The 22,051-nt window shown below is 40.2% G+C and overlaps 4 protein-coding genes across 5 annotated transcripts in view; 2 read left to right on the top strand and 2 right to left on the bottom strand.

Moving 5' to 3' along the window:
• The first annotated feature begins 75 nt into the window (after positions 1 to 75).
• On the top strand, positions 76 to 6,679 carry LOC108258781 (polymeric immunoglobulin receptor). 2 transcript variants are annotated; one of them, XM_053675969.1, is made up of 7 exons: positions 76 to 374; positions 535 to 834; positions 1,234 to 1,566; positions 1,847 to 1,894; positions 3,930 to 4,031; positions 4,340 to 4,374; positions 5,375 to 6,679. In XM_053675969.1, the coding sequence occupies exons 1-7, from the start codon at positions 329 to 331 to the stop codon at positions 5,810 to 5,812; spliced, it is 1,302 nt and encodes a 433-aa protein (XP_053531944.1). In that variant the 5' UTR covers positions 76 to 328; the 3' UTR covers positions 5,813 to 6,679. The 2 variants fall into 2 exon arrangements, with proteins under 2 accessions (XP_053531944.1, XP_053531945.1); XM_053675970.1 differs by lacking the exon at positions 3,930 to 4,031.
• Positions 6,680 to 7,266: 587 nt separating this feature from the next.
• LOC108258765 (nuclear factor 7, brain) lies at positions 7,267 to 13,578 on the bottom strand. The gene is made up of 6 exons (XM_017457655.3): positions 12,398 to 13,578; positions 10,969 to 11,064; positions 10,523 to 10,744; positions 8,968 to 8,990; positions 8,252 to 8,370; positions 7,267 to 8,140 (listed from the first exon to the last, which is right to left on the bottom strand). The coding sequence occupies exons 1-6, from the start codon at positions 12,794 to 12,796 to the stop codon at positions 7,473 to 7,475; spliced, it is 1,527 nt and encodes a 508-aa protein (XP_017313144.1). The 5' UTR covers positions 12,797 to 13,578; the 3' UTR covers positions 7,267 to 7,472.
• Positions 13,579 to 13,661: 83 nt separating this feature from the next.
• LOC108258761 (E3 ubiquitin-protein ligase TRIM35) lies at positions 13,662 to 19,969 on the bottom strand. Its single transcript, XM_017457649.3, has 6 exons — positions 19,247 to 19,969; positions 18,733 to 18,828; positions 16,105 to 16,326; positions 15,970 to 15,992; positions 15,741 to 15,859; positions 13,662 to 15,363 (listed from the first exon to the last, which is right to left on the bottom strand). Exons 1-6 carry the CDS (start codon positions 19,943 to 19,945, stop codon positions 14,690 to 14,692), a joined length of 1,833 nt encoding a protein of 610 aa, XP_017313138.2. The 5' UTR covers positions 19,946 to 19,969; the 3' UTR covers positions 13,662 to 14,689.
• Positions 19,970 to 21,622: 1,653 nt separating this feature from the next.
• LOC108258749 (procollagen galactosyltransferase 1) overlaps positions 21,623 to 22,051 on the top strand; it is a 14,479-nt gene continuing 14,050 nt past the window's right edge. Inside the window, exon 1 of the mRNA XM_017457628.3 lies at positions 21,623 to 22,051. This exon is cut by the window's right edge and continues 58 nt beyond it. Coding sequence (XP_017313117.1) covers positions 21,880 to 22,051 — 172 coding nt within the window. The 5' untranslated portion in view covers positions 21,623 to 21,879.

The following is a 22,051-nucleotide window of genomic DNA, read 5'->3' as shown; positions in this document are numbered from 1 at the left end:
GAGAGAGAGAGAGATGAATAGAGATAGTAGGGAGTCAGACAAGGGGGTGGGTTTGGGATTTGGGTTTAAGATTTTTTCAGGGTTTTAATTGACATTGATTATTTATCACATAATTGATCAGCTGAGAGATGACGGTGTTTCAGCGCTGTCAGTGGGAGGGACTGTGAAGTTGACTAACTTGAGCACATACAGCAGAAAGAGGAAATGACCAAACCCAATAGAACTGGAGGCGGAGACATCGAGAAATTACACAGATGTGCATTTTTTCATATTTTCATTTCTACAAAAGTCTCTTAGTAGTGGACTGGAGTTCGGAGTCCAGTTCAGAATGAACATCCTCCTCATCATCATCATCACCTTCTACATGATCTCAGGTCAGTGATTCTACTTTAAATGATAAACTACAGAGTAGAGCAGGACGAACCGTTACAGTTTTGTGCTGCAGTTATTTTAATACTGAACTGTAGTACTGAGAGAATTCTGAGGTGTTTATCATCAGAAAGATGACTGAAATCCTTCCATTTTGATCCGCAGGTCCAGTGCACTGCTCTGACGTGATTGGTTATGCTGGAGATCACTTATTAATTGATTTCAGACACCCATCCGATATCACGTCTACTGTCTATTTTTGCAAATTAAAATCACAAGAAGAGTGTGAATATTTGATATCAGTTCAGAGCAGAGGCTCAGCTCATAAAGACAGATTTAGTCTGTATGACTCCGGTGAATTTATTACAGTGCTATTCAGAAATCTGAGTGTACAGGATGCTGGAATTTATCTGGGTGAAGTGACGAATGGGTGGAGTCACGACATTAACCTGAAAGTGAACGCTGGTGAGAAAATTTTAAATCTTTGACATTTGATAAATGTGGCCTTTTTTATGTAATCCTGTATAAAACCAGCAGGTTCAGCTGATCTAACATAACTATCTTGATTGACATTTGCCAATGACTGATGATTTTAAATCTTTTAGCCTTTAAAGCATTTATCATAATATATTGTCGTACGTAACAGCAGGTTCTTAACACCAAAAGTGAATGTAAGAAATAACTATCTTGATTGACATGTAGAGATTTTGCCTGGAAAAACAACAGAAACAGAAATATATAATCAAGTGAAGTTTAATAAATGTCAAATGCAACTCTGTTAATTTTGCTTCTAGTGTAAAAGCTGATCTCGTGATAGCGGGGAGATGAATAGTTCTACACTAATTCAGTTTGTGTGATTGACAGGTCCATGCTGTAGCAGGACACAATCAGTAACAGGTTATCTGGGACAGACGGTGACGATCAGCTGCTCCTATCCAGTAGAGTTTGAAACAAACATCAGGTCCTTCTACAAACTGGACGGTCGCTTCGAACATGAAGTGATCCGCACCACAGGAACAGAACAGCATCAGGACGGCAGATTCTCCATTTCTAGTGACAGGAGGAATAAAGTGTTCAGTGTGAACATCAGTGATGTGAGAGAAGATGATGCAGGACTTTATTCCTGTGCAGTTGGTAATGAGGAGACTAAAGTCACTTATCAGTTGCTCTTCACAGCAATTCAGCTCCAGGTCACTGGTGAGAACTTTTCTTTTTTACCATCCTATTGCAGTGAATTACTGAAACAATAACTCAATAAAAATAGTTACTCTTAGTGGCATAGTGACTGTTGCTTGTTATTTTTTATTTACTGACATGTTTACTAGGACATAGTGTATAAAACCAACATCAACAAAGTAATTCATCATCAGTTTATAGATCTGTGACTGTCTCGCTGAGGACAGTCTTTATGTCACCGATTTTTCTTTGTTCCATAAATATATGAACATGGCTGTACGTTTACGGGGCATGCCAACAGAAGTAACAAAAGAGATTCCAAGTGACACAGCAGACACACTTCAGATTGGTAAGACTTTACAATACACACATTTGTGGTCTGTTCTGTTTGTGGGAAAAGAAATCAAGTCATGACATGTAGACACCAGTACAACTTTTTGGTTCCTTATTTTTTAATGAGTTCAAGGCTTGGGTTTGAGATAGATTATATTATAGATAATAATAATAATAATAACAATAATAATAATAATAATAATAATAATAATAATAATAATAATAATAATAATAATAATAAACAGAAGTTTTAAATGGTAAAAATCCACCCATTTCTTTTATTTTCCCAATATATCATAAACAGTGTCTCAAAATAAGTCGTTTTCATTTTCTCCCTTACGTGGCGTCACATTGGAACAAGCCCCACCCAGGGACTCTGCCCTTTTAGCATAGCTCCTCCTCTGAGTAAGAGGCACACAGTCCGCCATGTTCTCCACACTGGAGCAGCTACGGTGCTAAGAATGTCTCAGCTTCATAAGCTTTATAAGTGTTCTGTTGTTGGCTGTAAGAATGAACGTAAGAGTCTTCATGTACTCCCGGCACCAGAACCACTGAAGACTGGTTTATTTTTGAAGGAAATGTGCCCCCCAAAAATACCTTAAAGGATTTTACCCCAGACTGCTTTGTGAATGAGCTTGTTAGAAGATTCCACGGCTAATGCGGCTAAAGTTACCATTGGCTCTGATTATATTCACAGAGACCAGAGCTATGTTGGCATTTTTTTTATTTTAACCCGAAAACGCACCTTTATTATGCACAATACAGTAAGGTGATTGTCTTTTTGAAAACTGTGTATGTTTTGGGCGAATCATTTTAGTATCTGAAGCACGAGCTGTAAAGGCACAGCCCACTTTCTGTAAAGGGGGCGGGGAGCAGCAGCTCATTTGTGTTTAAAGAGACAGACACGACATACCCAAAAAGGGGCATTTACAGCAGGGTATAATAAATGATCCCTGGGGTATTCTGAGCTGAAACTTCACAGACACATTCTGGTGAAAGCTGAACATCTTGTAAAAGGGGGCATAATAGGTCTCCTTTAATTTAATGGATGAAGTATGCTAAAAGAGTTCAACTATATTTATATATTGATTTTGAAATGTTAAAAAGTTTAATGGGTAAAGATGAAAATCTTCTAAATGATATTTAAAGGATAAAATGTTAAACACATTGAAATATGTTTAAAGGGTACAATGTTAAAAAGTTAAAACTTTTAAGGTTAAAATATAAAAATATTTCTGTGATATTCCAGTTCGTTGCAAGGGTGTTGCTAGGTGGTAGCTATGCTAACCAAGTTGGTTGCTAGAGTGTTGCTAAGTGCTATGCTGTCCCATCTGGGTGCTAGAGTATTGCTTGGCAGTTGCTATGGTATTCCACTTGGTTGCTATGCTAGCCCAGTATTGTGCCTGGGTGTTGCTAGGTGGTTACTATGGTATTACGGCTGGTTAATTGGGGTTGGTATGGCATTCCAGGTGGTTGCTATAGTGTTGCTAGGTGGTAGCTCTGATATTCCAGGTGGATGCTAGGGTGTTACTAGCTGGTTTCTATGCTAGCCCATTTGGTTGCAAGGGCCTTGTTAGAGGGTTCCTATAATATTTCAGTTGTTTGCTAGGGTGTTGCTGTGCTATCCTAGTTGGTTGCTAGGGTTTGCTAGGTGGTTGCTAGAGTGTTGCTAGGTTCCCCATGTTTCATGTCTGTAGCTCCTGTGGTTCGGTCTGCATGGCATCCCAACCAAAACTAAAAAGCATCCCGAAGTCTTCCCTGTTTACAAATGGACTTTGCAGTGTTGCTACGTGGCAACTATAACTCCAATCTTTTCCAAAAGCACAAGCACCCTGTTTCCATATGGGGCCTACATCTGTGCCAGAAACAGTGTTGCTGACAAACTGTAAAGAGTGATACTGTATATTTATGATGGAAAATGAGTTCTCAGTCTGATTATCAGCGTCATCCACACCTGTCTTTGTCTCACCACCTGAGGTAAAAGCCAGGCACATAATCTGATTGGCCGGAGCCTCACCATCGGCTCTTCAGTCCTCTGATCTTATCTCCAGGTTCCTCTGTCATCATCGTCCCTGTGCTTGTCTGTGTGATCTTGCTGCTGGGTGTTGGATTAGCACTGATCTTTTACAGGCAGAGAAGGAACAAGTCACAAGGTACATAATAGTGCCAACACTAATCCTGACACGCTCTGTTGTTGGAAATTGAAAAGAAAAGAGAACAAAGTGTTAATTTGATTTAAAATATTAGAAATAAGAACATTATTTGCCTTTCCCTTATAAATTAAATCGGAAAACAACTGTCTGGGTTTACAGCCAATGTTGGTATATGCTGGTTTGGGCAAAACAAAAGTGAAAAATCATTTTATGTTTGTTAAACTAAACTGACCCTATTTTCCCGATCAGGTATCTTGGTAAGAGATTTCTTTTTCATTGTCAAAGACACGTGATTTTCTCTTTCACAGGTTCCTTGCAGAGAAATGAGACGGAGAGACATTCAGTGAGTATCTGTTGAGTGTTGAACAGGACCGTCCTGTTTAATGTTAAGTTTTAACTCGGGTCTACAAGCCACTTTAGATCGAGGGATTCTGTCTTGTGGGACTTATGTGAAAGTATTTATTTCTTGTTCTTTAGTGGTTGGAACAGTGCTGCGGTAGTGATAGGTGATTCACTTTAAAAAAGGCTATGTTCACATTATAAGTTTCGTTGAAGATGAAGATTTTTTACATCTTCATGGTTCACAGTCAGAAGTGCAAGTGAGCCATATCTGATCACTGTTTCAAACACAACATGGACTCAAGGTTCCTTTCAGTTTTACTCAAATTGACTCCCCAAATTTTAACTAAATTACCAGTTTCCCCATTATTCTAGAATCACTTGCAAAAGTGTCTCAGGTTTGATTTGTGTCACTTCAACCTGCTAATGTGAATGTAGCATACGTAATTTGAGTACAAATGATCTAGAAGCATGGCCAGTCATAGAGATATAACCTATGTTCTTTGACAATTGTGGTATTATTTGGGCAATTTTTATCCAAAGATTTAACTCCAATGTTTTGTTATGTGGATAATAAACCACACCATTCTCTACTTGTCTCTGATTTCCCCCTTACATCTTAACTATACTGATGTCATCAAAGCCTCCTCTAGCAGGTAGAAGTCACGCACACGTGAGCATATACATGAATTGAACCTGGTTGCTGAAGATAGTTCAAGATACATACCATACCATGTGAACATCTATTAAAAAAAAAATACAGAGAAAGAATTTAAAACAAAATACCTTATTGTTCTTAACACCTTTCAAAAGCTCCATACACATAACCCATTGTCACATGACAAGTTTGGAACTGTGCCAAAGCCAAAAACACTGTTAAATTTCACCACTGGTAATGATCATTGGATGCATCATAGTATGGCTGAATAGAAGAGAGAAGTAGGAATGTGCAGATGTTTATTTATCTCTGGAATTCTAAGACGTTTTCCTTCTTCTTATTTTAGATATCCCACTACGATGAGATTAAAGACCACAGAGCCCATTCAGATCCTGAAGCAACTGCATATTACTCGACTATTGCTCCATCCACAATCCCCTCTGATCCCCCAAACTCTGTGTACGCCACTGCACAGTTACCCACAATCCCCCCTGATCCCCCAAACTGTGTGTACGCCACTGCACAGTTACCCACAATCCCCTCTGATCCCCCAAACTCTGTGTACGCCACTGCACAGTTACCCACAATCCCCCCTGATCCCCCAAACTCTGTGTACGCCACTGCACAGATACCCACAATCCCCTCTGGTCCCCCAAGCTCTGTGTACGCCACTGCACAGTTACCCACAATCCCCTCTGATCCCCCAAACTCTGTGTACGCCACTGCACAGATACCCACAATCCCCTCTGATCCCCCAAGCTCTGTGTACGCAACTGCACAGTAACCCACAATCCCCTCTGATCCCCCAAACTGTGTGTACGCCACTGCACAGTTACCCACAATCCTCTCTGATCCCCCAAACTCTGTGTACGCCACTGCACAGTTACCCACAATCCCCTCTGATCCCCCAAACTCTGTGTACGCCACTGCACAGTTACGCACACACCCTAAGCTGTGTTTTTAATTGTGTTTTAGTCACATGACCAAATATGAACAGTTTGAGTACGGCTAAGTGCACGCAGGTACTGAGGCACTTTTCAGGGTTCGGATGTTTACCTGAGAGCATGGGAAGGCAATTTATTCATTTGATTGAAATTTTTATGATTAGCTCCTTAATAAACTCTTTCTAAAAACATGGATGAAATTCCTTAAATAGACAAATACGTTTGTTTTCCGTTCAATAAATGCATATAAAAAAGTTTAATATATATAATGACTCTTTATATGTGTAGTGACATGTAATGACGATTGTATTCATTTCTTGAGTTAATTCATTTATTAATAGAACAATCATTCTTGGTCACCACTCTCTCTGCTGTTTTAATGAAGGACATTTTTACAGTTACCTGAAACACTGTACCTCAGTCACCTTTCTCACTGTACAGAATGTGTAGCAAATATGCCAAATGCATAACCTTTCAAAATACGCTAAGGCTAAAGCTTTCTCTTTTTTTGCATGTGTAATTCTCTACTTTGTAAAGCAAGCTTTCATTTGAAAAGTCGTTGTGCAAATTTAAACAATAATTGAATGATTTGTTTGTTTCTTTGTTTACCAACCATTTGATTTTGGCAATTTAATAAAACAGTTATTTTATTTTATAAAATTTTAGAGTCCACAATCTGTCTGGCTGAATCTCGGGTCTTTCTTTGGTTTAGTGTTTGGACGGTTATATTGGTATAGGCATAAAATCCACATTTAAATTAGCATGACTTAAAGAAAATAAAACAATAAGCACACTGTATTATGGCTTGTAGGGGGTTCACTCCAGAGCAATCTGAGAAAATAGTAGCTCTGTGCCGTTCTGTCCTTAGCTTAACTAGCTGTCTAGTTTCTGTAAAAGACCTAAATGATTGATTTAGGTTTATTTATGTACAATTAACAATTTTACCATATTTTCTGAAAAAAAATACTGAAATATTCAATGTTTTGTATTGCATTAGAAGCGGCTTTTAACATAAACAAGAGTTAGTTCATGGCAATTTTTCACAATGTTGCATGTCTTTTTTAATCCCCACTCACTCATGTACTCACTCACTCACTCACTCATTCATTCACTCATTAACTCACTCACTCATTCACTCATTTACTCACTCACGCATTCATTCATTCACTCATTTACTCACTCACTCACTCATTCATGCATTTACTCACTCACTCATTTACTCATTCATTCATTCATTTACTCACTCATTCACTCATTTACTCACTCACGCATTCATTCACTCATTTACTCACTCATTCATTCATTCACTAATTTACTCGCTCATTCATTCACTCATTTACTCACTCACTCAATCATTCATTCACTCATTTACTCACTCACTCACTCATTCATTCACTCATTTACTCACTCACTCACTCACTCACTCACTCATTTACTCACTCATTTGCTTACTCACTCTCTCACTCAGTCATTTACTCTCACACTCCCTCATTTACTCACTCACTCATGCATTTTTTCACTCACTCCAAACAATAATATGTAAATGATACAACCCCCTAAGAACAAATATATGAGGTAAACAGGGATCTGACTTTCTTGTCTCTCTATAAATGTGTGCTGTATGACCATGGCTGGATTATCAGGAGTAATGCGCAGATGAGAATGACGTTCTTCTGGGATCAGGAACGGGAACAACAGCACACCACTGGGAATTCCAGTATAACACGCAATCACAGATCCATCGCTGACATCCACAAATCTCACCATCCGACTTATCTTCAGGTTGCCTAAGGTATACCACCATCCCAGTTGCACCTGCACTGTTCTTGGCTTTTTGCGTATCCTGAACGAGTATTTGTAGGATGTCAGGAGCATGTAAGACTCCCCTTTTCTTGTGAGACCCCAGAAGCCCATTTCTGCAGTCAAACGCTTTGCCAAATTCAAGTCTGCTGAGCGTTGACACACACCGAGAGTCCAGTGCCTACTGTCTCCCACCTCGATGTTCCAGCAGTGGTAGCCGTCACTGTATCCCTCAGATCCCAGCACCAAACGGTTCCCATGAAATGGAATAGGGTTCGGCTGGATTTTGGATGACTTTCTTACACTCGCCAGGTCATCAGATATGAAAAAATCCTCAGGAGCACTGTTCAGATCCAGGAGGACCGGATCTGGACAGAGGAAAAACAGCATTCAAGGGGATTAATGCTACCAGGTGATTTATCTGACTTCACAGTATCACACCTTCTCGGGTAAAACCAATCCTTAGTTTTTTTACTCACGGTAAAGGAAAATGTCCGTCATCTTCTCCCACACTCGGTATCCCAGATTCCCCACATGATCAGCCATGTTGATGAGATTTTCTGAATGTAACTCTGAAGCCAACATTGTGCGGTGAGCTCTGAAACAAACACACACACACACACACACACACACACACACACACACACACACACACACACACACACACAAACAGGAAATTTACCAACCATTGTGTGGCGAGATGTTATCACACCAGAGCCATGACCTGAGGTAAACTTTTTGTTGTTGTTGTTTTACTAAATTTAATAACCGACGTTTCCAGAAAGTATATAGCATTTACATTTACGGCATTTGGCCCAAATAAGTCGCTCTTATCCAGAGCGACTTACATTTATCTCATTTATACATCTGAGCAGTTGAGGGTTAAGGGCCTTGCTCTAGGATGTATAATCTACAGTCAAAATACAATCTAACTAGTTTGAAAAATAAAACAAGGTACAAGAAAAAAGGAAACAAAGTAAGAAGAAAACAGAACTCAGAATTGCAGCTTTAACAAATGCAAAACTTAACAAACACATAGGACGCATGATAAAAAGTGGAAACTGTCAGGTGTAACAGAATAGAACAACAAGCATGAGCAGCTCTGAGGAAAAGAGGAACAGGAAATAAGAAGAGGAAAGTACTGAGCTGTACATTTTTTTTTTAAACAAAAAAACAAACAAACAAAAAAACATACCTCTGCAGTACAAAGTTATAATTCTGAAAGACAAGAAAACCAACAATGCATGTTACACACTACAGAAAACAACATCTGAAACGTTTTCCATATTTACTCTTCACTCACGTGTTCAGTGAATAGTGTTGAACTTACTCTTCTCGTGTTTATTGTGGACATACACTCACTATTTGCTTTAACAAGAACTCCTGCATCCCTGTTCAATTATTATTCAATTATACAACCCATCAACCACGCAGCAGCACAATGCAGAACATCACGCAGATACAGGTCGAGATAACGTTCACATCAACCATCAGAATGGGGGGAAAATGTGATCATGTGACTGTGGAATGGTTGTCGGTGCCAGATGGGCTGGTTTGAGTATTTCAGATATGCTGAGATATGCTGATCTCCTGGGATTTTCACACCAAATCATGAAAAACAAACAAACAAACAGTGAGCTGCAGTTCAGCGTTTGGAAATGCCTGGATGATGAGAGAGGTGAGAGGAGAATGACCAGACTGGTTGGACTTGACAGACAGGCTTCAGTAGCTCAAACACCCAGAATTTACAGCACTGTCTGGTTGCCGCGACCATAGCATGGGCATAACCATGGATTCTTTGGGGCGGTCGTGTCTCCCCAAATGTTGAGGAAATACCAATCTCTCCCCCCAATATACAGTACAATATATATTCTATATGCCCCCCTTTAATGAACCCTGACAACGGATCCGTCTTTTCTTCATCTATTCTATTTATTTATATCTATTACTTTTTAATATATTTTCGTTTGTTAAGGAAAATAGGTGTGTGCCCCCCCCCCCCTCCAATTGTACACTTGGTTGCGCACATACTCAACGCAAGTTGGTTGATATATTTGAGCAGCTCCGTCTGTAAGAAATGGAGATAGCAGCCAAGTGTAGAAAAGTGCAGCAGAACATACAAGCTTTTTTCAGAGAGTAAATAACTAGATTCCTAAATAGTAGGTGACCTTAGCTTAGTATAGAAGCATCATACCATGGCTTGGTTTGTTCTTAAGAACGTCAATTAACTGTTGATATTTGCACACCCGCGAAGTAGGCTAGGCTAACGTCAGTTCCAGTTTTTGACCATTAACGTTACTTTCACTTGCAGATCCTCCCGCCGAGTTCGTTGGACCCCCCGAATGTCCATACCATGGTTACACCCTTGTACCATCGCATCGGATTCCTGTTCTTGGCTGACAGGAGTGGAACCCGATGTGGTCTTCAGCTGGTGTAGCTCATCCTCTTCGTGGTCCAACATGTTCTGAGATGCTTTACTGGTTATTTGAGTTGATTGGAAAATCACAATCACAAAGAAAACCCCCAAAACCTGAAATTTGACTTGTCAAGCAGATGGACCATGAACATGAGCAGAAATGTAGAAACGTTTAAAAACCATAGACATGTTTATCAATGACCTGGGCCTGGATTTTTGCATTATTCAGATCTTAAAAATATGTCACCCGAATGCCTTGTGTAGCAACATTCTGTTCTGTTGTGAATAACACAGTGTTTAGTAGACTTCCTGTTGTGTAAGTCTGCAACTTTACCTGCAAAAATGCAGCGTCCTCAGTCTCCATTTCTTCTTCCACCTCCCTCACTCTGTCAGAAAGAAACAGTATCTCTTGTTCTATCTTATCCTCCACCTTCCCTCTCTTTTTCTCCACGTCTTTCTTCAGCGCTGCCATCCTGGCCTCCTCCTCCTTTCTGAGGAAATGGTGAAATTTCTCAAATTCTGCTTTTATCTGCCTCTCTGCCTGCTGGGCCTGAGACTGAGAGAGACATTGAGATTAGAGAGAAAGATAGATATAGAAGACAAGACAACTTTGGGATGGAAGAGTTTACACTTTGTTTCTTAGTAACATTAGTAACTTCAAGAGTGAGAAAAGCTTAACACAAAGTGTTAACTACTTACTCAGCAAAACCACCAAGCCAGAATCAGGCATTTACAAACCTTCTGTGACATGCAACAAGGCGGTTGCTTTGACGGAGTTACCTGAATGTGCTTGGCAATTTGAGCGTTCTGACTCGTGCCTTTCTTTAGAGATTGCAGAGCTTTTTCAGCTGGACGGAGCGCAGCTTTAACTCTGTCCTGGTGAAAGATGAAATCAGGGACATGAGAACACGAGCCAAAAGAAGAAAAAAGCGCTCCAGTGAAACATTACTACATTTTCTTGAGCTGTATGTAAGAACAAAATTGTTGTTACTCAAAAATATCTCAAAATATCTTTCAAGGTCAATCGCTCAAGTCTGAAAATCGTCAAAAACCAGAATTCACCATGAAGGACTCGTATATTAGTCTTTATAATTAACGTGATCTTCAGTACAGTCCAGGATTTATTTTATAATGAAAGTCTGACGTTTTTTTTTTTTTTTGTTTGTTTATTTGTTTAAACTTCTTTCATCGACATGCTGCTCTATATTTACTTTAAATAATGTTAATGGTTTCCTACATTACCCACAATGCCATTGGATAACCTGCTGATAGTGTTGCAGTGAGATTTAAACCCTCACTTAATCTCTATCTAAAGACAGCGATGCAGCGGCTCTTTAGTCCTTTCGTTTGTCCAGCTCTCTCTCCTCCTGTTCTGTACGCTCTTCTCAAACAGATCAGCTTCCAAAGCTAGCTCAATGACATCACGCTCGTAATCTCGTAAACTGCTAACGAGCCAAGCCGAGTCTCTGCTATAACTCATTTAAGGAATTTTGCCTCTGTACACCACTACAAGGTTTAAAAAAATAAAAATAAAAAATGAAGCAATCCAGATATGACTGAAGTGTCATCATATATGACACTCTTTCATCTTATATTCAAGGGGTTTAACAAAAATATTTTCACAGGCTCAAAAATAATTGGACACTTGACTGATGAGCAGTTTCATGGACAGGTGTGGCCTGTTTCCTCGTTATTTAATGACAAACTAGAGTTGAAAGGTCTGGAGTTGATACCAAGCACTGAATTCTGGGACTTTGAGTCCAGCGTTTATTCCAAAGTCTCCACTAGTACAAGTCTGGAGTTCTCATTAATATGGCATTGTAACTATGATAGCAATAACATCATCCTTCTCACAGGAATAATAACAATACAGCGCCGACCTACACACTGATCACCGAACACACCACAAATACTTCAGTACGAACAGATTTAAAAAAAAATTGTGCTTTTAATTTAACTATTAATTGTGCTTTTAAAACTGCTAAAAGGCAGAAAAAGCTAAGATCATATCACACAAAACTTCCTTCCCTTCTCTCACTATTTGCACAACCACACTCTTTCTCTTGCTCTGTCTGTCTATCTCTCCCTGTCTGTCTGTCTGTCTCTCTCTCTCTCTCTCTCTCTCTCTCTCTCTCTCTCTCTCTCTCTCTCTCTCTCTCTCTCTCTCTCTCTCTCTCTCTCTCTCTCTCTCTCGGCCCGTCTTTCTCACCTTGTGTTGTTGTACAGCACGTTCGAGAGGCTGAACTCTGTGCGATGCGTGGCGTTCTTTCCTGCACTTTGAACACATGACCTCATTATCAGTTTTGCAGAAGAACTGGACTTTTTCTCCATGTTCAGAACATCTGACTTCACTGTCACGCTCTCTCTCCTTCCTCTCCCTTTCTTTCTCCCTCTGATAGGACTCGGTGGTGTTCCTCAGAGCCAGGTTGGACACGGGTTCCTGCAGAGACACACCGCGACACACGGGACATGTCCGCGCGGTGTTTACATTCCAGTGCTTTTTCAGGCACTGTCGGCAGAAAGTGTGTCCACAGGAGAGGAGCTGAGGATCCTGATAAAGCTCGCAACACACCGGGCACGAGAGATCGTCTTCTAGAGCTGACGCCATGAAGAAGGCGCTGAAACCCAGAAGGAGGCAGAGGGAAAGATTTTTAAGTTGTGAGCACTTCAGAAGAGACGTGAAAGTGAAAACAATGAAGCCTTCCTGGTTCAGACCGCCTCCTGGGTGGGGAAATGAATGTAATTGGTGTAGAAAAATAAAATAAATAAAGGTTCCGAATTACACCACAGTGCTGCAGCTGGGGAGCACTGCTTAAATGCTGTCTTATGCACTGACTTCCTTCTGAGAGAGATACGTTTACCGTAACATTTCCACAACGCAGCTCCTCAGACTCTTGCCACATGATGCACAACTTCTCATCTGAGTCTTGTTTATGAACTTTTGTATTTTTATTTATTCATGTATTTATTTCTGTAACCTGTAACCACAACAGAAGAGAAGACGGATGGATGAAAGGAGTCTCTACGCATCTTCAGAGGACAGGTATGCAGGTATGACGCTGTACTGTATGTGGTGCACACGAGATTCGAGGAGTGTACGAGGTGAGGAGAAGAAAGGGCTGCATGATGGCAGGATTTATTGTAAATACCGTTTCAGACATCACTTCAGCACACGTGCACGTGAACACAAGAAGGTATCCAGGTGATTGTTACCACATCTGCTGGGTTGGACCGTGCAGCGCAGCGTTCCTGTGCTGAACAGAACGGGTCGATGTTTAATCTGCACCACACTTTATTATTCGTGTTAATAAATGTTGCATTTGAAATGTAGTTAGTTTGTTACGCTAGACTTTGATAGAACGTGTACATTTTCGTCAAATTAAATCTAAAAAGATTTGTGTGTGTGTGTGTGTGTGTGTGTGTGTGCGCGCAAAGGGATTTGGGGAGGGGTTTGATATTTCACAAAACAACACTTTCATGTTTCATGAGTTTTATTTTCCCCACATGATTTCATTCGTAACTGACACCTGAACAAATCCTCTATAATATCAACACCATTTTCAAAACTTTTTGTGTGTGTGTATGTGTGTATTCATTAACAATTTCAAACAGAACAAATTATACAGTGGGGGAAATAAATACTGAACGAAAAGCCTTTTTATAGACCGTCAATGTACTAACCCAGCTGATATTAATTTGCACAGATAGGGGGTGTAATTACTTACGGATTTCAGCTGGTTCCTTGCCTTACCTTGCCTTGGAGAACTGCCTTTTCTTAGCGTGTTCGATACTTTGTTCCTGTGTCATTCCACTTTATTACACATAACTTTATTTATGGACTTTAATGTTGTGAATTCTTTATATTTCTGGATTTCTTGAGTTAATACTGAAGTCCGGTGAAAACTTCATGTGAATAACCTCACTGGAAATAGATTTACTGAAAAAAAATGCTGACACGTTCAATACTTATTTCCCCAACTGTATGTATTTTTGTTTAATTTTTATACAATTATACACATTTATAATGTGTCATTATTCCACGAGTAGAACATTAGTGTTTTATCATCATACAATCATTTTACAACACAGAGAACATCAAATAAAATAAACAAGTAAACAAAATCCTGGTACATTTTTACCTGCTGAAGATGAAAAATCCAGTATGCAGCTTTTTTTTTTCACCAGGAAGCATAATTCTGTTATGAAATTTAAATGCTTTAATCTCCTGCAGTTTCCTGTGATCTGTACAATTTGATCTGCAAAAATTACGGCGTCTCGTCGGTACCCACATCCTTTGGTTCTATTATGCTTCATTATAACTAAACTCTGGTTTCCATGCTGAACTATCTGCATTTTTTATCTACTTCTCTGTACTGAGCTCCAGAAGCATGCTATTTTTGCTTTTAGAAGCCTAGTTGATCTGTCTTAACTTGATTATTTAAATATATTCTTATAAGATGCTTCTTGAAATGCAACCCAAACCACTCTGAGTTTCCCTTTCTCAATTTATTTTTGTCCATATCATCACCAACAGCACCAAAAGCACTACGAGGAATGCGATTACATATAAAGATATCATGTCCAAAGGTATCATGTGCCTCTCAAAGAAGCTGAATTTCTTCTCCGTGGTCATGTTTATATTTACAGGGACAATGCACAGAGGAGCGTCTCTCTCCTCTGGGATCAGAAAGGGAAACAAATCCTTCCTGAAGGCTACATCACGAATACAAGCGATCGCAGTTTCATTTCTAGCGTCTAAAAATCTCAGCATCCAGTAAAGTTGATTGTTGTTGAGGTCGGGACGCTGCACCAGCTTCACTCGCACCGTTTTTGGAGGCCTCCTTAACCGAAATGGAGCCTCTGCGGTCCACAGGGCATTATAGAAATCGCCGTTTCTACTGAGGCCCCAAAACCCATTTTGAGGGGTCAGTGGTTGCGTGCGGTTTCTCTCAGCTGCCGAGCGTCGACACACACCCAGGGTCCAGTGCTTGCTGTCTCCCACCTCCACGTCCCAGCAGTTGAAGCTAGCGTTTTGGGCCTCCGAACCGAGAACCAAATGGATATCTTTGTTCTGTAGGGGGCTGGGGGAGTAAAACCTGCGAATGGAGCGGCTCACACACACCAGATCATCAGATACAGAGATGTGGGAGGAGTTTGGGTCGAGGACTACCGGGTCTGAAGAGAAACAGAGAAAGACTTTGTTGTGTTGTAAACTTATGTTACCTCATTGCCACGAACCATCTGTTATACGGTAATATTACCATCCTGATTATTAGCATTCTACCTTTTTGGCTAAAATACAGTAGTGTCATTGATCTATCTGTATGATTTGAACTGATTCATTCAAAATGATTCATCTTGTTTAATACATTTTAATCTCATTCATCTTAATTGCATTTCAGTCCATATGGCTTTTTCTTGCTGGTGTTAATGATCGATGTAGACCAAAATGGCATTTAGCTTAAATTAAGAGACAGGAAGAGTTAAAGCAAACTAAACTTTGCTCTTTTTACTCACTTGTGATATTGAAATGTTATGGTTCTGCTACTCACAGTAAGGACAGAGATCTTTCATCTTCTCCCACACACTGAATCTCAGATTTCCCACGTGCTTGGCCACATCGATCAGAGATCCTGAGTTCAGCTGCGAATCTGACGGTCTGTACCGAGCCCTAAAACACAGATCCACTGTATCTGTACGTTTCTATACACACAACGGTTTTGATCTATTAAGGTAAAGAATCTGATGCTATGAGAGTAAAACGCTTTAATAAAAACATACCGTGTCATTATGTGGTCATAATTCTGAAATAAGAAAACAAACGAACACTTAAAAAAAAAAAAACCCTTCATGTGCAGATTCAGCCTTGTCTGAAAAAATAAAGGCACTACTTAATTGACTTATTCATTAAATTACCGCTAGGAACGTGACATCATCGTTCTCCATCTCTTCTTCCACCTCTATCAGTTTATCAGAGAGGGACTGTAACTCTTGTTCGATCCATCCTTCTAGCTTTCCTTTCTTCTCCTTCTCTTCCTCTCTCAGCGCAGCTCTCCTGGCTTCCTCCTCCTCTCTGAGGAACTGATGAAGCTTCTCAAACTCCTCCTTCATATGCTTCTCCGTCTGCTCGGCCTGAGACTTTAAAGAGAGAACCAAATGAGGGGGAAGAAAAGGAATAAGCTGAGTATTCCATCATCTGTCCATATTCAGTTAAGTAGCAGGTCCACACAGGCTTTATTAAAACCATAAGCTGGTAATAAGGTCTTTAGAGAACTAGTGTACAGGGGAACTGGAGCTCAGAGACAAGGAACAGAGCAAAGGACATATGAAGAAAATCGAAATATTTGAAATGGACATTTAATTTTTTTTTTTAAGAAAAAACAAACAACAGCATCAGACAGGTTCAAGACTGGAATCCTCAGGAATGTGTAACCTGCTGTCATAGACTATAATGGGTTTTTATTTAATCTGGTCCGGATGAGTAATGTGGTTTGTGCAAGACTTTGGCTTCAACAAGTGTTTGTATGCTGTTAGTTTTGTTTGTACATCTAACATGTAGTAATGGCTGGTATTCTCACTTTGTGGTCATGCATTGTTGCGGACGAATGCAGTAATCTGTGGGGGTTTCTGTAGGCAGGTTCCTAATTAGACAGGCAATAACAGATTGGTGTCCTGGCTCTGGGTTTGTTGGTTTTAAACATGAGTTCTGTGAGTTTGATTACAAATTATAATAGCAGTGAGCAGTATTAAGGAAGACTTTCAGGTGAATGTCTGTGGTGGTGGAATAAAGCAGGTAGTAGATGTGAAAGATTTTTTTTTTTAATAAGCTATAATAAAAGATTGACCTCTTTTAAAAACAAAGACGCTTTGCCAATGTAACTGTTAATGACATATTTTAAAGTGTATCCTGTATATTAGGATGCATACATGGATGTCTCTGGGCTAAACCCCGGATATCCACTGACCCTAGAACCGCCCCTGCTCCATACTGCATACATGTCCAAACTCATATCCATACTCATGTCCAAACTCATATCCATACTCATATCCAAACTCATATCCATACTCAAACACATATCCAAACTCATATCCATACTCATATCCAAACTCATATCCATACTCAAACACATATCCATACTCATATCCAAACTCATATCCATACTCATATCCAAACTCATATCCATACTCAAACACATATCCATACTCATATCCAAACTCATATCCATACTCCTATCCAAACTCATATCCATACTCCTATCCAAACTCATATCCATACTCATATCCAAACTCATATCCATACTCATATCCAAACTCATATCCATACTCATATCCAAACTCATATCCATACTCATATCCAAACTCATATCCATACTCAAACACATATCCATACTCATATCCAAACTCATATCCATACTCAAACACATATATAAACTCATATCCATACTCATATCCATACTCATATCCAAACTCATATCCATACTCATATCCAAACTCATATCCATACTCGTATCCAAACTCATATCCATACTCAAACACATATCCAAACTCATATCCATACTCAAACACATATCCAAACTCATATCCATACTCAAACACATATCCAAACTCATGTCCATACTCAAACACATATCCATACTCATATCCAAACTCATATCCATACTCATATCCAAACTCATATCCATACTCAAACACATATCCATACTCATATCCAAACTCATATCCATACTCAAACACATATATAAACTCATATCCATACTCATATCCATATTCATATGCAAATTCATATCCAAACACATATCCATACACAAACACATATCCAAACTCATATCCAAACTCATATTCAAACACATATCCATATTCATATCCATATTCATATCCATACTTCCAGGGAAGTTAATGAGTTCCAGATTAAGCAGGTAGACGTATTAGTAATGCATGTTCAGGTATGAGGTATCATATATATATATACACCACATTACTAGAGCACAGCAGCTCAAAGTCACGTCCATTCCCTTACTTATTTATCAGTTATTTGTAACTGTAATTTGTACAGACATAAGCTATTTATTTATTTATTTTTCGTTTCTCTTTTGTTTACGAGCTTAAACCGCCTCCTCTGCAGTGCCAGTGAAAATGTATGGGGGTTTTTTTTGTATGTTTTTTGTTGTTGTTGTTGTTGTTTAAATGATAAATAAAATATTTCACTTGTCATGACTACTGATTGTTTTGGTCATTGCTTTATTTCTCACCCTGAGACACCGTGTGTATTCACAAGCTAAAAACGTAGCAGTACAAGACACAAAGGCAAAGGTGGAACCTGAGCAGAAAACCGGAAGCTTTCATGACACAATCACTAGTCATGTGATATGTCTAAAAGTATAGAATGCTGAATATCTGTAAAACAAATACTGAATAATGTGAAAGTAAGAGGAGGAGAAGAATAGATCTTTGAAAGCTATAATTATGAAGGGGAACAGGAATAACCAGTGGAGCAACAAACCCTTTTCATACTCAGGCATTTCAGAGCCATGATCTACACCTTACCTCGATGTATTTGGTGACTTTACGCTCCAGTGCCGTGCCGTCCCTTAAACACTCCAGAACTTTCTCCGCTGGACGGAGCGCGGCTTTGATTTGGTCCTGCAGAGATCAGATGTATTCATATAATCATTTTGGTAAGCATTGTTTATTCAGTGCATTAAACTGGTGCTACACACGCATTCACCAAACCCAGAGCGTTTCCCTCATGTTAGCATTTTGGAAACAATTCATAATGTTCTGGGAACCTTCACAACTTTAAAACGCAATGTTCTCTTATGGTACTGGGACAACTGACAGGAAATGCTCACCAAACAGTAACATACATGGCACAGGGATGGACCTTGAACTAACCCTGGATGATCTGGAGGACGTCCCCCTGACATTAAGGCTAGTGCAAGGTTCCAGAGAGCTGGGCGGTTATTGGAGTGTTGTTTGATTTTATATTTCCCCAAAGAAAACTTCACACAAAAACTAAAGATCTGTTCTCAGAACTAGTAACTGTCAGCCGGATACACACCTTTCGCTGGTGAACAGTGTGTGTAAGCGGTTGAACGCTGTGTGACATGTGACTCTGTTTCCTGCATTGAGAACATATGGCCACTTCATGGTCCCTGCAGAAAAACAGGAGTTTCTCTCCGTGCATCAGACATTTAATCCCACAGTCTTCCTCCCTCTCTTCATTCCCCTTCTCCTTCTTCCTCTCCCTCTGATAGGACTCACAAGTCTTCCTCAGAGCCAGGTTGCTAACAGGTTCCTGGTGTATTTTCCTCTGACACACGGTACATGTTCGAGTGGAAAAGGCGGAGAAAACATTTTGTTGATATCCGAGACATCTGCGGCAGAAAGTGTGTCCACAGGAGAGGAGCTGAGGATCCTTATAGATCTCTAAACACACTGGACACGTCAGATCTTCTTCCAGATAGGACGCCATGGTGTGTGTGTGTGTGTGTGTGTGTGTGTGTGTGTGTGTGTGTGTGTGTGTGAGAGAGAGAGAGAGTGTGTGTATGTGTGTGAGTGTGTGTAAAAAAAAATGGCAGTGATAAAAAGTTAAACTTATTCTCAGAGGAAAGTCAAGATGTGAGAGTTGAATAAGCTGGAAAAGCAAATAAAGGTGTGTCTGAGTTCTGTTTCCCTGAAAACGAAACTCAATATCCGTATGGAGGAGAGATTTTACAGGGAGGTGATTATAGATCAGACAGCAGGGTTGCCAGATCATGGCTCAGTTTCGGTTATAATCCCTATTTATCTGAAAACAAATAACCGTGTGCTGGTAGAAAGGCTAGTTACAGAGTGATTCGGACACGGTTCCTACGTCACGGTTTGAAATATGGTTTGTAGTTAATTGGGAACCGTGAATGGAGTGGAAACAGACAGTTAATACTGGAGGTGTGAGGTCGGCTGGACAGGAAGTGTGCCATTCTTAATAATTATCTTAATAATTAATACCGATTGAACATTTAGAATTAAATAAATAAATAACGTACATTTGTAACCTTCATGTAAACTGAACCCAGTCCAAGGGGTGGAGTCGGACCTGACTGGAGTCCAGCTCCTCCTCCCTGTAGCACAGGTTAGAGGTATTGTGTGCAATCTAGACGGGGCGCCGTTGTACCTTTAGCAGGTGAGACAGGTGAGTCCAGGAGGGGTTTTTAATTTGAACAATGTGCTGGATAGAAGAGAGCTGCATTGAGCTCCTTCATCTTCTGCAGTGTGTCGTTGTCTCTCGTTCCCTTCACAGTACACACTGTACACACTGTACACACTGTCTCGGCTTCTGAATGTATGCAGTGGAGCTTTGAGAAAAAACACACCTACCCAGCACTTCAGTCTGAACTCTGACAGAAATACACTGCAGTTACTCACTGCCTCTATTTTAATATCCAACAGACGTCACTGATATAATAATCAGCTGTATAGCAGACTTTTGGGTGTATTTTGCTAGTTTGTGTATTATATTGTGAAAAAAGTTACAATTTCTGTCCTAATGGGAGTATTGTGGTGCCCCCTAGTGTCCAACACTGAAAATCTCAGGGGGAAAAAATCACTAAAAACTTATTTATTTATTTATTTGTTTGTTTGTTTGTTTGTTTGTTTGTTTGTTTGTTTATTATTTTGTTTGTTTGTTTGTTACTTTTTTGCTGCAGAACTAAACTCATAAACCCAGTGGAAACTTACAGATGATTTGCAATAATCACTGATCAGTGCCAGGTGTCTCTATATGCTCCATAAAAATATAGATGTGTGTTAAAATATTGCATTTTCTCACTTGCTCATTTACAGCCGAAGAGAAATGCCTTTCCGCTGCACGGGTTCTTAGTATAGAAGGAAATGGAAACGTTCTCAGGAGTGATCACCTGAACTTTATCTTTAAAACGAAAGCACGGTTTATCTCTAATGATTGGTGATAAAATAATAAAACAAGCACAAAAAGCCCAGCTACAAAGAGTTTACGAGATGCTTCCATTGTGTCATTGACACTGTGCGTCTAAAACCATAGCTGTCTTCGGTCTCCAGTCTTTCCTTCACATCTTAATCCCACCTGGGCAGTAATAGTAAGTATGTCTAGATAACTTGTACCGTGTAACTGTGCAGTTAACTAGATCACTTTTACTGTGCTGGTCAGAAACGACAGTTCACTGATCGAAGGCGAATACATTTCAAATGTATCACCTTTTTTATGATTTATTGCTTATTTACACAACACAGCAAAGTGTCTATAAAAGTTATTAAAACATTAAAGAATTTCCTCCCGTCCTGGGGCTCCACATCTGTCTGCCTGCCTGCTGGAATGCCGTCAGATAGCCCACTACTGTACTATACCCAGCTGCGTTAACCACGCCCCCTGAACTTTCTGGAAGCAGCTGGATCTGCTGAAAGGGGCGGGGACTACACCGAGGAGCGACATGATATCGTCCTGTAGTGTGTGGTGGAACTGTTGGCTGAAGGTGCGGTGCTGTTGTGTTGCGTGATTGCTGAATGTTGAATAAACGTTTCCCCTTTTAATAGCTGCATGTCGCGTCTGTCAGTGCGCGTGCGCGTAGAAAGGGCACATTGAGTAGGAGGGTGTACACTAACGGGATAAAGTTAATGGGAGGATCCCGGTGCCGGTGCGCGTGTGTTCTGTAGTGTAGTGTAGCGTCGGGTCTAGCCATGCACCGGGGCGCGCTGCTGCTCTCCGCCGCCTCGGCGCTGCTCGTGCTCGCGCTCGTGCTCGTGCCGAGTCTGGGGTATTTCCCGGAGGAGCGCTGGAGCCCCGAGTCTCCTCTGCTGGCTCCGCGCGTGCTGCTCGCACTGGTGTGCCGCAACTCGGAGCACTCCCTCC

The sequence above is a fragment of the Ictalurus punctatus genome, chromosome 26 (genome assembly GCF_001660625.3).
Source record: "Ictalurus punctatus breed USDA103 chromosome 26, Coco_2.0, whole genome shotgun sequence".
Taxonomy (NCBI): Eukaryota; Metazoa; Chordata; class Actinopteri; order Siluriformes; family Ictaluridae; genus Ictalurus; species Ictalurus punctatus.
Note: the sequence above shows the minus strand (reverse complement) of the source record. Positions and strands in the feature narration are given on the sequence as shown.